Source organism: Telmatherina bonti, assembly GCF_933228915.1.
Source record: "Telmatherina bonti genome assembly, chromosome: 10".
NCBI classification, from domain to species: domain Eukaryota; kingdom Metazoa; phylum Chordata; class Actinopteri; order Atheriniformes; family Telmatherinidae; genus Telmatherina; species Telmatherina bonti.
Genome location: NC_136628.1, coordinates 28063399 through 28081568, shown reverse-complemented (window position 1 = coordinate 28081568; position 18170 = coordinate 28063399). Strand labels below are relative to the sequence as shown.

The following is an 18170-nucleotide window of genomic DNA, read 5'->3' as shown; positions in this document are numbered from 1 at the left end:
GAGCGCATCTGGCAAATAAGCAACAGAAACTGCTAAAGATCCTTATAAACATGTAACAAAGTCAACAGATAGATACAGATTGTCACACATGTATACAGATGTCACTTGACAGTTAGAAACTATTGTTGAAGACACTGGTTGCCGTGGAGATGAATCTGGTTTGACTCTCATCACCTTTTTGTAGGAATAGGCTTCAATATTATTAGCCCAGGAAATTCATTTAGTTATTGAGAAATTGGGCAGTTGTGGTACAAATTTTCTAATCTCCAGAAGCAGAAGTGTCTCTGGAAACCGCTTGTAAATAATGTTTGACTTTAACATGTTGGCCTTTGTTTTTCTACTACAAAACAACAAAAACAATACAGCATATGTAGACAATCAAATTAACACCAATCCACTTTACACGACAAAGTATAAAAGAACAGCATGGATCTATGCCTTGATTATGCAGAAAAGCAGAACGTTTATGAAATGGCTTCAGCAAATAAAAAGACAAGAAAGGAAAAAAGAAAACAGAAACAAAAGCTTCCTGCTGGATGCCTGCTTGCAAAATACTAAATAGGAGTGTCCTGTGTGATTTAACTAGTTAGACAATACTGCAATTAACATTTCCAAGAAAAACATACACTAAACCTCAATGCAGAATTTGACTTAAGTCTGAGGTAATGGTAGTTTGTTATGACTGCTTAGCTCACAAAGACGCCTCATCATGAGTCAAAACAAATGCACATAATAATTGTTGGACTGGATCCTTTAATCTCTTCGCTTGATCTTTTCACAGGCAGAGGTCTGTTAACATGAAATTTTAATGGGCAGTTTTACACTTTGTGCCTGTACAGAGCTTATGGAAAACAGTAAATGTTTACATGTAACATAGACACAAACCTTTGTACGTGTGTGTAGTAATGTCCAAGCCTTTATCTTTATGATGAGTGTATTTACCAAGGCACATAGCGTATCTGTCACTGAACATAGTCAGCCAGTTAAAACAATAGGAACCAGTGGACTAGAAAATGGGACTAGCAGCCCAGTGAGACTGCACCAGGACTGCTGAGATTCAGCCAAGGCCAGACACTGACAATTATTAATGATTTTCCTGTAAATTTATACAGGCTCGCCCCAACTAACACAGCACAGTAAAACGAGCGGCTCTGCTTAGGTTGTCTGAAGCATCTGTGTGTGTGTGCGTGCATTCCTGTTGTCAACTCCATGGACGTGTTGGCACCTTATCACTGGTAATGAGGTACAATGGAAAACTTAAAAATGCATGCGTGCTCTAAAAACCCAAACATGTCAAAACATGGTGAAAGCACAGTTTGACTACTCCACAAAACGGCAAGCAATCAAAATACAGCGGAAGGAAACACTAGGTTACTTACAAAAAGAAGGGACAGGGCCAGAGCTCAGTGTGGAAGGGAGGGGAGGAGAGAGAAAAGAAACGCTACACAAACACATTGGGATGTAAGAATATGCTTCCTCCAACATCCACTACGACATCTGAATCTAATGCATCTGAACTTTGCCTTCCAACGACACAGACGTGCAAAATATCAAACGTTAAGAAAAAAAAACAAAAAAAAAAACAGACACACAAAACGTGCGCGCACACACATACACACACACACACACACACACACATAAATGATGTGATAGACTTGGCCTTCTACAAACCTACCTACCCTCCAAAGCAAACCGGACTGTTTTGGTTAGATTCAGTTAAGATTGTTTGGCTTCATGATGGCGGGCTTTCTGTTGATGTACGTAGCCCAGTAGCCTAAGTTGAAGATGAAGAAAAGAACGGGGAAAATGATGCGCGATATCTTGTCCACTTTGCTGACGCGGTTGTAGGATTTCTTGGCCTCTGTGTAGGGGTCGTCTAATTTGTGCAGAAAGGAGTGTTTAGCTGGCGGTGCGGTGGCGCTCTTTGAAATGGTCGTCAAACCTTGGTCCTTACCTACGTTCATGGCGTAGGTGGTGCCGACTATGTTGAAGGTGTTGTTCGCCTTTTTGGCCAAAGTGGCGGATTCTCTCCTCTGAAAGGGAAGAAGCCATTAAATGTTGTCAGTAGCGAAGCGCTAGACTAAACAATACTTCCATTTGAACTCATGAAGAGGAAATAGAAGCAACACCACGAGACACGACACACACAAGAACAAAACAAAAGCCTAACCATATCTTTAATCCTGGCCATGTTAGCCTGAAACGGTTCCTGAAAAGAAAAGTAGAAAAGAAAAAAAGTTTACCAATTATATTAAAATTACCCAAATTACATAGTCTATTCATCAGTTTCTAGCTGGAGGTACTTCTGAACAATTTACACTCTTAAGAATTGTCAAATCCAAGCTACATCAGTCAAATCTGGATTGCCGAAAGAAGATATCATGATAATAAAAATATCATGACAAAAATGATCAGGTTGGTCAAATTAAGAACGTAGAAATGAGAACAGTTCTGTTTGGCATCGTTGCAGAACCAGGCTGGACTGGCGTCTGTTACTGCTCACAGCAGCAGTAACAGCTCAAAGCAGGATTAGAAACAAAGCAAAAAGAAACAGTGCCTGAAAACATGTCTGACAAACTGTATCAATGAGAGCAGGCAGGCCTCTGCAGGCAATCAGCTCATGATAAAACAAACACGACAAAAAAAAAAAAAGGCTGCGTGTGGTAAAAGCAAGCTGGATTGTCTGCCGTCTTTCTAAGACTGGAGAGTCAGGATTTTTCTGTCTTTCATTCGAAAGTTGAAGTGGAAGATTTTAAAATTATTTATTCACATCTTTTCAGAGGTCCTGTCAGCCCATCGGAGTGCAAAGTGGCTCACATGCCGGCTGTGGAGGAACAAGTAGGGCACTGTGATTGATTACCAAGCAGGCTTTCAGTTTCCTGCATGTCACTCGGTGTGTGAGTTTGCACTGTGGTAATTTCCTTCCCACCATTTATCCCCACCGTGGCCACTTTAAAACTCTGCCGCGGAGCTAAAACAGGGCATGTCATGTAACAGAAGACTCATCCCATTTGTTTAATTTCAGCCTCCCTGTCTACTGTCTCTTCCTTCCTCCTACATGCAACTTAAAAATCTTTCAAATATTTTAAAGTAAGTCTCAATTGCTTGAATGTCACCTTGAAGAGAGAGTGCTGGGAAGGGTAGAGGCTTCATGGAGGAATACCATCATTTCCAGACTACAGAACGCACCTGAATATAAGCCGCATCTTCACCGAGCATGCAACAGCTCCGTTTCCTACGTCAACAGCCACATTGATCGCCTTTAACTTGAAGAGTCAGTCATATGCATTTCTTTGTGTGTTTTCTGTGCAGAGTGACTCGTTGGCCATGAAAATCAATACATTAGCTGCATCATTGTTTAGGCCGCAGGAAGTCGTGTGACAAATGTAGCGGCTTATAGCCTGGAAATTTGCAGTAAGCTCATTCTAACTGGTGTGGTGTTATACATAACTGGAAATCCTGAGTTGTCACCATCACAACAAACTCATAATTATCATGCATTTAAGCAACACAGCTAAACATGTACGTAGTTACCCCAAAAAATGTTTCAAAGTCCCCCTGAAATATTCTCCTGGTATTCACTTTAGTCTTGAATTGTTTTGAGTCACACACCTGTAATGTTTCCATCACAGGTGTGTGACTCGTAACTGACTGATAGACAGACATGCCAGAATGAGATTCTGGAGTCACTAGTCACAGAAAAAAAGAGACTTAACTCTATTGTACTGTCCTCACTGCTCATCAGATTGAATCATACTAAACTTTGAAGACTTGGTCAATTTCAAAACTGTATATATTATGTTAAAAATGATCCAGTTCCAAATGGTATTGAACAGCTCTTCTAATTAAGGAAATGTAAATTCAGTCTAAGAGAAACATAGATGTAAAAAAAAAAAAAAAAAAGCAGCTGGGACACAAGAAGCGCAACAAAGATGTAAAAACATGTGAAACAATATGTTGATTTAAACAAATGATAAAAACTACAGTATAGCTAACAGATATGAAAAAAATCTATCATTTTTATTACATTCATTCATTCATTTTCCAAACCGCTTAATCCAATTCAGGGTCGCGGGAAAGCTGGAGCCTATCCCAGCTGTTAATTCTTATTACATACAATGTATTTTATGGCTGATTATGACAGTATCATTATCATTGTATGTTATGTTTTGTAATGCACTAAATATCCTGATGAAATATATAAAAGTGTCAGTATTTAAGTTATTATTGTAAAAAGGGTTTTGGACTCTAGATTTAACTTCATCTCAAACCTTTTTTGAACTTTGAAAACTTTGACATACTGTGTTAAATATTCACATATATTGTCTGAAGATTTTAAAAAAATGAAATATAAAAAGAAGAGGAAATGAAAATCCCCCCCCCCCCGCCCCTGAAAGGACGTGACATGCTGCCATGAATCCAGATGCCAACTGAGGTCTTGTGGAATCAGCTTGGTTGACCTTTAACAAATCTCGGCTTAGGAATGCCAGCAGCAAAATGCGCTGGTTTGTGACCAGCATGAGGAGAAATACCCAGATGTTGCAGCTGCGGATGAATCTTCAACATGCTCGGACCCTGACAGTCTAAAACAAATACAGTGCAAAAATGGCCAAAATGTTTTTTTTTTCCTTCTTATTATGGTGGTAGAGCTTAAACAGCCAATCCACAAGAAACTCAAAGAGATGAAAAGCAACAGGGGGATATTGCAGGGGATTTTGACACATTCTTTTGGGAACTAATCAGGTGAATAACCAGGCTTTCTAACAATGTATAAAGCAACACTAGGTTGTGCTATTAAACAGGAAACATAAGCAAAGACAAGTTTCCTTACTTTTTTTTTTATTATAATATGGAAGCAATGATCCACCACTGTATCCTTTAATTCTGAAGTTGGTGATGCATACTAATCCCAGTAAATTAAATAAGCATCCGTTTTTTGACAGTAATAAAGCACTAGGCTGTAAAAAAAAAACCCACAAACAAACAAACAAAAAAAACAATGGCTAGACGATGCAGCCACACCACACGTCATTTCAGCTCACATTGGCTTTCATGGCGCTCTGAAGCGGAGAAGTTTCAGTTTCCTTAATTCCTGTCACCTGACCTCCTCTGCTCACAACCCAGGTAGGAGGGAACAAATGCGAGGAAAGGCATCAACTATGTGCAGTTTGGGAAATGGGATCATGGGAGACTTCCACTTTTGGAGCTCCTATTTTTTTTTTTCCACTTTTGCTTTAAGACATGCTTGAATTTTTTTCTTCTTCTTTTTCAGCTTCATTTATTTTTGCCTTTTCTCCATTTTATGAATTAGCATAAGTAATGTCCTCTCTTCCCCTCCAACATGCTTCACAGCGGATCTCTTTTTGCACACTTTGCACACAAACACTCACCGATGCAGGAAAAGCCCGATCTTTCACTCGTAACACGACATTCGTGTTACTAACATGAATACAGCTCATATTAGCAACACAAGGACACAATGTAGTACCAGATGTGGAATAAGTATCACAAATATTTAGACATTTAAAGGAGTGTAGAAGAGATATGTTTAACAGGATTTTCTCCTATAGTGAGCCGGGGAAGAGGGTGACAATGACTCTTCCTCTGCATCGACAGCAAGTTGAGAGCTAACATGGCTCAGACAGATGGGGGTCACACCGATGCTCCCAGATAAACCGGATTCTTTTCCATCTTTCCTACAACCTCCCTCTATCCCAGCGACAGCTTACATCAACAGGAAAGCTAATTGCTACAATAATGTGTCATATGACCTTAATCATAGCTCGGCGAACTCTTCAGTCTTTAGCATTAAGGATGTTCTTTGCACACTAACCTGACAAATGAGCTTTGCAGAGTGATTTTCTGTTGCTTTTTAGCCGGCCTGTCATCTACAGTAATTTATATGGTCTAATTATTGAGGAAACCGTCTGTGGCGTCGGGGCTTTTTCGTGTTTTTATGAAACTAATGCGACAGAATGTATAATTTACTCCTGTTTAATGAATCCTGTTTATATTTAAAGTAATTTGGTCAGCGACCGGCCATAGAAGAAAATAAAAAATGAAACTGAATACAATGCATCTATTGACCTTGTCTTTGTAACTTTAGCAAATTGTTGCTTCTGAGTGTGATTAAGTATCCTGGGGGTAATTGCGCCTCGTCATGCCCCACTGTTTGGAGCTCAGTGTGTGCATGTGTGCATGTAACCGAACCTTGGGACAGTCTGTCCCCCTCCATGATTGGAGATGAGGTGTTGGCATATTTAATAGCCTCAAGTATGTAAGTGTGTGTGTGTGTGTGTGTGTGTGTGTGTGTGTGCAGACAGCGTATAGGGAGCAGCAAAGTCCCTTTGTGTCCTTGATTGATCGTATTTTTGTAGTGGTGCTTGATCAACCCAATTTATTTTTGCAGCAGTTGTGGCCTCCGCGTAATTTCATCACCGCATGTTGTGTTACATGTAATCCATCACAATGTTAATTAAAATGTGCTTTTCTATTCCAAATCGTTAAACATTCACTTCCTTCCTTACTCAATATGTCTCCTTTGTCAACTTATTCTGTGTTCCTCACAAACTCCAGCAAGATTGGTCAGATTTAAGCCCCTATTTTGCCTTTTTTTTATTTTTATTTTTTAAATCACTCAGAACAAGCATCTTACTAAGCTAACAATCAACTGTGATACTGCTCATTAAACAAATGTATAGCAAAAAATCTAATCTAAAAAGGACATGACAAAATCCCTCCAGAAATGATGACTCAACTTAGTTTTTTTTTTTTCCCATTGCGTTTGTAAAACAAGCACAATTAAAAAAAAACTGCATTTCCCTTACAAACAAGCAGGGTAGCATCCCCACGCTGACACGCACCTGCTAGAAGTGATGGTGACAGGCTGTATTTTTGAGGAAGCATTGTGTCAAAATGTCTGTAGGTGTAGCCATTTGTGTTGCAGGTGTGGGTGAATTGAAATCATGATCATTTCTCGGCTCCAGCAGAGAAAGCTCCTGTACAATCAGCCGATGCTTCTGCCTCTGCTGACGCAAACAGAACATAATATCCCAACACAGCAGTATCCAATCATGAGTGGCAAGAATTCCCCGGCTTTCCAACCAAAAGCTTCCCACCGGCTAATTCCTGTAATAAGCACACCTTCAGCTGCTGAGGGGGAAAGTTAATTAGGTACAGGGCTTGTCACGGCGATGAAAATGGCATGGACTCGAAATTAGTTTACATAGACTTGTCTACAGCTCATTGTGCGACTGCTGTTGTTGTCCGTGTCCCTGATGATTTATTGAGCTAGAAGTTTTCCTCATTGAGTTTCTCCTTTTTTTAATTTTTTCCTCCATTTGTCGGCGGGAAAACGTATCAGAAATCCGCTGGCTAGGCTTTCCAGTCGTTTTCTTCTTGCAGGGAGAGTGTGACGAGAGCGTCTTGTCGCTTTCTGTGACCCCGTTCTTTTTTATCTATCGTGACAACTGCGTGCTCAGCACAGCCCCTGAGAACGCAGTCCAAGCTGTTGCCATTAAGACGAGCCATCAAAAGGGGAAAAATTATCCCCGCAGACGGAGAAGTTCCATGGCAGCAGTACGCATTTCTGCCTGTCAGTCTGAAGACCCAATGTCAAGCTTGAAAAAAACACAGTCTGGGGAAGGCTGCACTGATTGTGTCAAACAGTTTGTACATATGAGGTAGAAAAAAAAGGCAAAAAAAAAAAAAAGTGACACATCTGCCACAGCAGGAATAAGTTTCTTCCTTTTTTGTGTCTCTGGCTGTTGAGCATTTTTATGTGCAACATAGCAGCAACCCAGAAACACCGTTCACCACTGACACACTTTCATAAGATATTCTCATGTTTTTCTTACTAGAATGCAACAAGGTCATTCTTTCAGCATCATCTTGTTTTTCATAATACCGCTAATTAAATGCTATTATGAACAAGCAGAAAAGACAAATGTACAGGTTAAAAAAAAAAGGGCTTTTCTTTGTAGCTGCTTCCAGACTATTTTTGTTGTATACAGAATTGTTCCAACCGAAGCGTGTACCATATAACAATGAGAGCAAAAAGAGGGAAAAAAAATAAGAAAATGTCACCGGCTGGTGTATTTACTACAATTCTGTGACATATTTTAGTCATTTCTATCTCTCTTTCTTTTTCACACTGGGTCTGACTGGGAACCCTGGAAACCAGGCTGCTCGGTACCGACTGGCCCAGTCTGTTTTGACTGGCTGTTTGGGGTCAGAACAGAATGGCCTTTTGCAGACTTCTGCAGGCCACAGAAATAGGGGGAAAAAAAAAAATCCACTTATTGAGTAAATCCTAGATTTCAAGTTTGAACCTGCTCTGAAATATGATAGAATCCCAGCAACGCAGAGGACAACCGCAGGACAGCTTTTTATGGGAATGCAGGAAAAATGAAGGGACAGAGAGGTAATGCTGTGAATGAAGCATTCAGAGCCCGAAGGGACGAAGAATTTAAACATAAACTCAAGTTTTGAAACTTTGACTCTGAAACTGTTTTATATCTAAAATCATTGAGATGTTCAGTTAGAAAGAAAACACAATAAAAGAACAAAAAATTATTTATTTATGTTTTACTCACTAGTGTTTAATATCTGAGTCAATGCAAGCTGGATTTTCTTTTCTTTTTTATTTAACCTGTCCTGCTGGTGTTTTCTAGCTTGGGACTCGTATATAAAATCAAGCGCTGTATTACACACTGAAGTCTCAATAAATACCGGATGAGCTCAGACCACAAAATACACACAAGGAAACAACTTAGTATTCACTTTAAGATGTTAATCTAAATGTCTGCTTTTGGCAGGAATTAAAAATATTTTAGATTCTATAGACAGTCCTCAACTTTGTGATTAAAACTATTGCAGGCTATTAGCATCTGATCAATCATTAGAAACGTCTAATTACCTTTCAGAAAACTGTGCAAAACAGCCAGGTCACACCAGATTAATATTTCTGACGATTACTGAATGATATTATGTTTGCTTGCAGTAAACAAACTGAACATTGGCTGATATTACCGTGTATTACATTACATAATATGACATTATAGTGTTCATTATTATTATATTTAAAACTAACAGTTTAACCCTTTAACCCCTGGCCAAGTAAATAAAGAAATTCTCAACAATAATAAGGTTCATATGGATGTTTTTGGTATGTAGGGAAAATAAGGGCCACAAAGGACATATTCCTGTATGTATCTGACACATTATTACACAAAATCAGTGCTAACAATGATTCCACACTCTCAGATGGAATTAAGCACCTTAGGCAACAAAATGCAATATAAATACTAACATTTGCACTAAAATACAAACATTATTTGGCAAACATTAGGATCTAATATCTAGTGTCTATGAGCTGATATTTTTATTTAGTATGGTTAGTTATAAAACATCACAAAAATCATGACTACTGCATCATGCACATTGGATTTCTGTACAACCGGATATATAAATGGGTCAAGTACAAAAAAAAAATGCTAAAACACTTTGAAGTAATTTGTATTCCTGGTCTTCTGCCTTAATAGAAAATCTCTCCAGTTACCCTTGTAAACAACATAAAAATAACCCACTTTGCCTACAAATAAAATAAAATCCATAAATTGTGATTCATCTGGTCAGCCGCAGGTGACACATTTTAAGCAGTGCACACTGTTTTTTGTTTTTTTTTAATCTGCATTCTGTGGAAATATGGATGTTGTCCTTTGTGGAGTCTGCCTCTAGAATAGGAACCAAACATATGCTGCCATTGTAAATCAGGGCCAATGTCTCTGGGACTTTACCTCTGTTTCTGCTCGCTGTTCCGCCCCACTGTTCCTGTCCCATTTGGTTGGTAATGAATAAATAAAAGGTCTGTTTAGACTCTTTATAGAGCACTCAAAGCTGCCTTAAAACGAGAACTCTCTGTGTGTTTTTCAAAGCGCATGGTTCTTCTGGCTTATAATGATTATGTTTCAGAAAATAACCACATTTCTGATGTAATATTTGGAAATGAATAACTATGTCACTTTCTGTTTTTTCGCATGAGGTGTTTAAGTGCAGTCTTTAACCCCGGTGTGGTGTGATGAACGAGAAATGCAGGTGTGGCGCGTCTTTTTTTATTTTTTTTTAAATTTTTTTTTGTTCATTAAGTCACTCACCCTTATTTCCATGCCCTCCTTTTTCCCATCCCATGCCCAGCTGCGCTTGGTGAAGTAGTTGACTGTAGCAAACTCGATCAGGGCAGAGAAGACAAAGGCATAGCACACAGCCATGAACCAGTCCATGGCGGTGGCATAGGCCACCTTAGGGAGGGAGTTTCTAGCACTGATGCTCAGGGTGGTCATGGTTAAGACGGTGGTGACCCCTGAAGAAAGAATAAAAAATAAACAAACATAAAATAGTTAATATTTTCCATTATTTTCTAGGTGAAACCTTGAAGAAAATGATTTGCTCCTTTTTTAAAAAATCTTTTTAGTGAGAATTAGCAGCATGACAATTAGAAAAAAAAAATCAGCTTTAGCAGGTTAAAAGTGTATTTAAAAATCAATGATCTGATAATGTTTTGTGCTGTAAAAATCTGAGTTTATTTATATTTGCAGTTGCTTTTATTCTTACTCAGAAAGTTCATTTTCAATAGTTGTCTGCATGTCAAAACCAGCATGGGTCAAATGGATAGGATATGGATGAATTGGCTTGAATTGATGTGCATGTTGATAAAGTGCCCTGTGACAACATTGTTGTGAAGTGCCGCTATACAAATAAAGTTAAATTGAATTGTTGAATTGAATTAATATCAGCTCACACATATAGTGATCTTGTACACAAAATAACCGCTTATGTGTAACATTGGTTGTTTTTCCCAGAGAAAACGGTAGACACTTCTCCTGTTGTTTGCATTCTACTGTCCTGAGACTGTATGATGGCTCTCCTTATGCATAATAATAGACCTCATGAGTGGATCTTTCTCATGGAGACTCTTGTTAAACTATTTTCTTCCTGTCTAAAGTTAAACGTCAGAAGCTGAGTACGATGACCCGGTCCAGTGCACTGCAGAGCTTTACATAATCTACTATTTGAAATCACAAAGTTGAGCCTCATACTGCTGACACAATTCACTGGTGCATGAACATAACTCGTGCACTGGGTCAGTCTTTTAAGTTCAAACTACCAGGAACTAGTTCTCAGTGCATTTAATACTCATAGGAGATGTTTTAGCTGTAATCTGTTTTAGTGCAATGCATGCATTTGGGCTGTAAGGTAATTGAAACCAAAAAAAACTGAATCATCAGCTAGTTGGAAGACACTTTTCAGGACTGATTTTATAAGAAAATGTGACTTGGTGTCACATTTTTTTTTACCAAGAAAGAAAAAAGAAAAACTTTAGCTTGTGAAAAGTGAACAGCAGGTCTGTCACCTAAAATGAATTAATCTGGAAAAGGAATCTGCTGAGGTGTTAGCTTTGAATATTTCCCAGATCATTTCACACCCCAGCCTTTTTTTCCCCCACTGTGGATGGAAACCAGATGTGGTTTGGACAATGGTGGCCCATCCAACCACATAAAAGCAATCCCGTCTCTGTTCAGATCCATCTCATCTGATCAAAATGGATGCGGAACAGCTAAATATTAATGTTGTATTTGAGAGCAACAGCGTCAACTCTAGTTAAACAAACCAGAGAATATGGAAATGCTGACAACTCAAATCTTCAGTAAAACTGATTTTGAGCAGCTTGGTTTTATTCCAGCCTTTATTTATATTTAATATAAGATATTTTCCTGCACTGAGAGTTATTTGTTTCTTTAGCAGAGATCAGTAATAATGGGACATTGCTGACAAAAACATAGTGAAATCCATCAAGGCAACAGAAATGATAAATGAGCACATGAGGGTTGCTAGGGACTCAGTTATTTCAGCTGATCACTGAGTAATGGTTACATTCTTGGAGCTGTGTCCTTCACAGCGTGGAAGCAGTTATTTTCTCTCTCTAAAGGACAAAAGCCGAAACTTCTTGTGAGGCTGAAAGGATTTTCGGATGACCAGTCAAGGAAAACACTTGTGGGTGTTGGAGGAAGACTGATTTAGGTGTGAAAATTCAGAGCACACACAGGTTGAGACAGCAACATTGCATGCTTTATTTTGTAAATTCTAAGTAAAAATGCTGATTACTGCATTTAGTCTTTCAGTCGAAGATGATCTAAGTTGACAATGTTCTTAACATTAAATGCACTGGATGCGCTAATTGGATCATTAGGATTTAAGACACAACTGCAGAAAACTTGGTTAAGTGCAAAGAAAAAACATGTTTGTTCTCCATATCAAATTAAATGATCATTGAGCTAGCATTCTTAACTAATCTTAACCATTTCATATTTTTAACATCATTAAAGATGTTTGGATTGGGTAATGTGCTAAATGCCCACGTTAGAAATAGAGGCACAATTCTCTACAACGTCATCAGGACTTGCGATGTCTTGACCAATTTATTTTCATCCACCACTGTGAAAGTGCAATCCAGCCCTCATTAAGAGCCCGCCATGTTACTTCAGTGGGATTATCTTGGTTGTTAAAACTGATGTGCTCTGTTTTATCTGTATCATTAATATTCACATCGTAACAGCGTTTCATTTCAGACCAGATAAGTTAAGGCATTTGTTAAAAATATTCTTTATGATGGCTCATATGGAAGCTCTTTAAATAAAAGCTCTCCAAATATCCCAGAAGCCAATCTTCCAACACCACCTGACCTAAATTAAAAAAAAAAAAAAATTATATATATATATATATATATATATATATATATATATATATATATGTACAGTCATCCTCAGATTTATTCATGCCCTTCCATTAAAGAAGGGAAAAAAACAGCTGCCTGTGAAATAAGATGAAATTGACAAAATAATAAATAAAAATGTCATGAATATTATTGTTATTTTCTAATCCTAGTTCAATCGAAACATTTTTTCAAAAAGCAAATAAATATGATAAAATAATATGCTACATCACTTATAAACAAATATTTTGTTGAACGATCCTTTAATGTTTCCACTCCAGTCAGATATTTTCTGTACCTCTTAATCAGACTTCTGCACCTGTTGACAGGCATTTTGTCCCACTGTTTATCAGAAAAAGTGATATAATTTGTCCAGAACCGATTTGTTTGTTGTTTTGTTTAGTTTTTTTCTTCAACTCATTTAAATGAAAAAAAAAAAGGTGTTGTATATCACTAAATTACAATTTAGCAAATATTTAGTTTTTGTTCCTTTTTATAGTCTCCAGTTATTTGAGTGACTGTTGTAAATTCAGCCATTTCTGTAATGAAAGGGTATGAATGAAACTGAGAATGACTGTGTAATATACACATACATATATGTATATATGTTCATATATATGTTTATACAGATAAATAAAAGAAAGAAAGCTAATACTTACCAAATACAGTGCGTGCAGGAACAGATTCTCTGTTAAGCCAGAAGGAGACCTGAGACAGTATGACTGTCATGATGCACGGGAGGTAGGTTTGAATCACAAAATAGCCAATTTTCCGTTTCAAATGGAAATAAGTTGTCATCACTACATATTCTCCTGAGGGAAAGAAGAAGGATGTAGAAAGAGATGGAGAGAGACAAACAGGGTTAAGATTGTTAATACAGTGAAGGCTATTTTGGAAGCAACAAATGAATCATGTGAAAACAGAGGAGATGCTGGTTAAAAGAAGCCCTGTGCACAGAGGTCCACAGAAGTTGTGCACTGATGACTAACCTTACATTTTTACTCAGTTTAAATGTGGAAAAATGCGAATTTTAATAATTGTGACTTTATGAAACCTTGAGAATGAAACTTTAATTAATTGAATAAATGCACAACCAGATGTTTTTTTAAATATATAAACCCACATCTGTCTAGTTGACTTAGAAAACTGGAAATGTTGCCTTCCCCAAAGGAGCACTGTGCAGCTTTAGACTTTCTGACGCAGCATCAAGCCCATGCCAAGTTGATAATTTATAGCATACAGAATTTCAGTGGCATATTCCATTAAATACACATTTCCACACTCCTGTAGCGCTCTTTTCATAGACGTGCCTGCATCATTCTAACCCATTTGTATTTGTCACTGATAGCAGTAAATGTAAATAAACAAATTCACAGTTTTCCTCTGCCTTGGCACTCTCAGATATGTTTGTGTTGCAGCGATATGAGAAAAACAACCTCCAGTCCCTGAGGTGTTTTATTTTTTTTGGATGGGTGGGGGTATCTGACCAAGGCCAGAGAGACCACTATACTTTATTCCATTTAGTTTAAAGTCAAACGGAACTAGATTTTTTGACATCCATACGCTGAAGCAGTAAGTGAGGCATCATGAGAGTCTGTTTTGTTACTTTCAAGACTTGTTTTCTTCATCTATTTCAAATTCCCCTGACGTAAACCTTCTCCACCAAACGGCCCAACAGTTGCCATAAACTAAGGAAAAATATTCTCTATAGAGTTAAACAAGTGCAGCTATTTAAACAAAATCGTAGAACACTGCAGAAAAGTAGGATCACGGTTGTTGCAGTCTCCCAACACGACTGAATTCTAACAAATCCGCGGCTCTCTAACTCCCCTCCTCAGAGCTACATGAGCAAACAGCATCAATGCAGAGGTTAAGTCTATCGAAATGGGAATTTAAGGTGGCTCAGTTGTAAGCTGCGCTCGGTCTCTGTTATTAACAGAAGCAGCTTTTTATCTACAGCTTTGCAGTAAATGGAAAAACATGCGTCATACTGGTTTCACTCGCTCACTCAGACGACTGTATTGTCATGATTTGGGTTTTTCGGTGCTTTGTTTTTGGGCTTCCTGTTTTATTTTGTAGTTTTTCCTGTTTAGTTCCTCGGTTCTTGTTTAGCTTCATTGATTTCCCGTTATTGAGTTCACCTGGGTTCATTTAGTTAATTTGTTTCACCTGTGTCTCGTTTTGTTCTGTGTATTTATACTCCTCAGTTTTCATTCCTTGTTGCTGGATCATTTTGTTGTAGTTAGTCCCTTGAGTGTCCTTTGTTATAATAAATCCACTAGAATCGACATCCCTGTTCCCCTCATCTCTGCGTTTGGGTCCACTCCTTCATCATCTTCACTGCCCGTTCCTGAGATGTATGAGACTTTCTACTTGTTCAAACACAAGAGTTTCTTTTTCCCGTGTCAGTTGGCCGTCGGTCAAACAACTGACATGAAAAGGCGTGAGACTGCTTTATAGTCCAAATAATTGAGTACCACTCTTTATTTCCATGCACACACTGACCAATATCACATTCCACAAAGAACAACAGGCTTTTATACCCTCTTGCTGCCAAACCTGAAGAGATCAGCTCATTAAGGTGGGGCTACAATAACAAAACCACAAAATACTAACAAATATTTAAAAGCATCAAACACAACAAAGCATAAATATTTACATATACACATCTCTCTCTCTCTCTCTCTCTCTCTCTCTCTCTCTCTCTCTCTCTCTCTCTCTCTCTCTCTCTCTATATATATATATATTTATACACACACACACACACACACACACACAAGTCAGTAACTATCTATCCTCATTCTATGCATAAAACTAATTTATCTTTGCTCTACATCCCCCTCCTCGTTAATATGGTACACTCCTGCAGCTCTTAAGCAGGAAGTTGGACCTACTACCCTCTTTTAGCTCCTGTGCTCTGCCAAGATGACAAGAGGTAAGTAGTAACATTAGCTGTTGAGCATTTAGATTTGAAACTATGACAAAGAACAAATGTATAGGAAGTTTTCCAATAGAATAATGCTAATTAAAATTCTCTTCACAAAGGAAGGATGGCCAGTCTCCCTCCACAAACGCCTATCAACATTGTTGATAACAGCTGTCATTATTTAACTTCTGCATGAACTATCAAACAATACTTGGTGATGGAGTCACACATCTCCATCACATCCTGGAAGCTGGGAAGTGTGGTCTTCAGTCCAGAGATGTTTCATTGGAATCCAAGTCAACACCTCAGATGCACTGTTTAGCCATTCTTGGTCCACTTTTTAGCAATGCCAGGTCATCTGGGAACAAGATTTTTATGATGCGGTGTACTGGATCAGCAGCACTATTTATTTAGGTAGTTGCCAAAGCAGCTTCTATGTGACTGGTGGGACCTGTGGTTTTTGAGCAGAACATTGCCACATTGCCTTCTGGCTTCTTCTCATAGTGCATTCTGGTGCCATGTCTTACCATTTAAGCAATTCTTATGGTCTTAAATATCCAAATTATGAAAAAACAAACAACAAAAAAAAAAACAACAAAAATGAACAAACCATGATTCATCAGTCAAAAAAATCTTCCATCAGGCAGTGGCTTGGTTCAGATACTCATGTACCCATTGAATGGGCTTCTTGCTATAGACATAGATCACAATGAGGAGCTTTGAATCCTCATAAGCAACAAAAAATATTCACTATTTTTTTCTTTTTTCGTTTACATCTTTCTACTAGAACTAGCATGAACCTTTTCAGAGCTTTGAGTGCCAGTAGAGCTTCTTTTGGATCTGGCAACATTGGCCAACTAAAGCTTCCCATGTGCATAATTGAATTCTTGGATGCCCTTGGCCTTGTTGTCGGTGTCATGGTAATGCTGGTCCTAACTGCTGCTGACTGAACATCCACACCAGCCACAGTAGTGAAAATACTGTGATCCAGCTGTCTACTCAGTATATTTTGTCCTCTGTCAAAGTCACTCAGTTTTTTGCCCATTTTTTCTTCTTTTATTGTGCTTCCAATACTTCAACTTTCCAGCATATGCATGCCTTACTCCCCTGCCAGGTTTCATTGTAAAAAAAACAAAAGAAATCTGTGCTTTTTACTTCACCCATCAGTGGTTATGAAGTTATGGCTAATCGGTGTATTTCTGTACCCAGTTTTAACCTTGTTATTTCATCTCCTACTGTTAAATTGCCATCATAAACTTCAAGTCCCCCAGTGGGGAAATAATCAAGGCAGTTGTTTGTTACTCTGCAACTGTTTTGAGGAGGAGTTAACACGATTATGTGCCCAAAAACATAATTTTGTAATTATTAAAGTTGACTCTGGGCGATAATCTCAAACAGAATGGAAATAAAACATCAACCTCTGGTTCATCTCTTTATGGGATCTCTGTAAATATGCAGAACAGTTTATCTGAAAACTGATGACAGTGATTGTTTTTTCCAAAAAACCCAAACAATGTCAGGTGAATTCTAAATGACAGAAAAGTGCAGACTGTGACTGTATGAAAACACACAATAGATCTATAATAAGCCAACAGATGAAGAAAAAAGGCACTTTAATTTATTAAATGATAAATGCAGAAAAATGGCAGTTAATATTTCAAAGGTATAGCTTTCACCCCATGATACCCCACTTTTCTTTCACTGCCGACAGTATCGTTCCTAATGATATAAACTGCTATGAAAAACTGCTGGAAAATTTTGTTTGACATTCAGCCTGCATATTCTGTTTGCCTTAGGGACTAACATTTCCCACCATCTAAATGTGATTTAATTCATGGGCTAAAGTGTTAAATGCTTCTGACTGGGCTGTGAAATTGATATGGTGTACCTGTGCTGGAGCTGATGGTTTCTTTCCCAATAACGTGCCCCAGTAAGTCATACTGGTTAAGTCTGGAGCCGTCCTCCGCCACAGAGACAGACCTCTCATCTTCCTGGGTCCACAGGTAGACCACCTCGTTGTTCGTGTAAGCATCTGGGAAACATGTTAAGGATTAAAGAATGCACTAACTGGACATATAAATATGAGGTATTTCCTTTGTGCATTTGGAAATTTTCAACATAGGAGGAAAATTATTTGGAATATGCAGTGATAGCATTATATTTCTTTAGGCTCCTGGAAACTTTATATTCAATCTTTATCATTATCATGTTGCAATTTTACATGTTCTGTCTTTCCTTTCGTCTCCACCCCAACCCAGTTGAGGCAGATGGCTACCCTCCCTGAGCCGGGTTCTGCTGGAAGTTTTCTTCCTGTTAAAGGGGAGTTTTTTCCTTCCCACTGTCGCCGCATACATGCTCAGGATGGGGGATTGGATCGAAGTCATGACTCGATGCAATCAGTTGGTCTCTATTATAGGATATGTAGGAATTGGCTCAAAATGATGTGTATGTTGATAAAGTGCCCTGTGACAACAT

At 38.3% G+C, this 18170-nt stretch overlaps 1 protein-coding gene across 1 annotated transcript in view; it reads right to left on the bottom strand.

The window, feature by feature from the left end:
* Positions 1–1712: 1712 nt before the first annotated feature.
* Positions 1713–18170, bottom strand: part of gabra3 (gamma-aminobutyric acid type A receptor subunit alpha3) — a gene marked incomplete at both ends in the record, with an annotated part of 164296 nt that continues 147838 nt past the window's right edge. The window contains 5 exons of the mRNA XM_079247446.1: positions 1713–2033; positions 2171–2209; positions 10155–10360; positions 13429–13581; positions 17584–17727. Of these exons, the coding sequence (XP_079103572.1) occupies positions 1713–2033; positions 2171–2209; positions 10155–10360; positions 13429–13581; positions 17584–17727 (863 nt within the window). The remainder of the gene's footprint in view (positions 2034–2170; positions 2210–10154; positions 10361–13428; positions 13582–17583; positions 17728–18170) is intronic.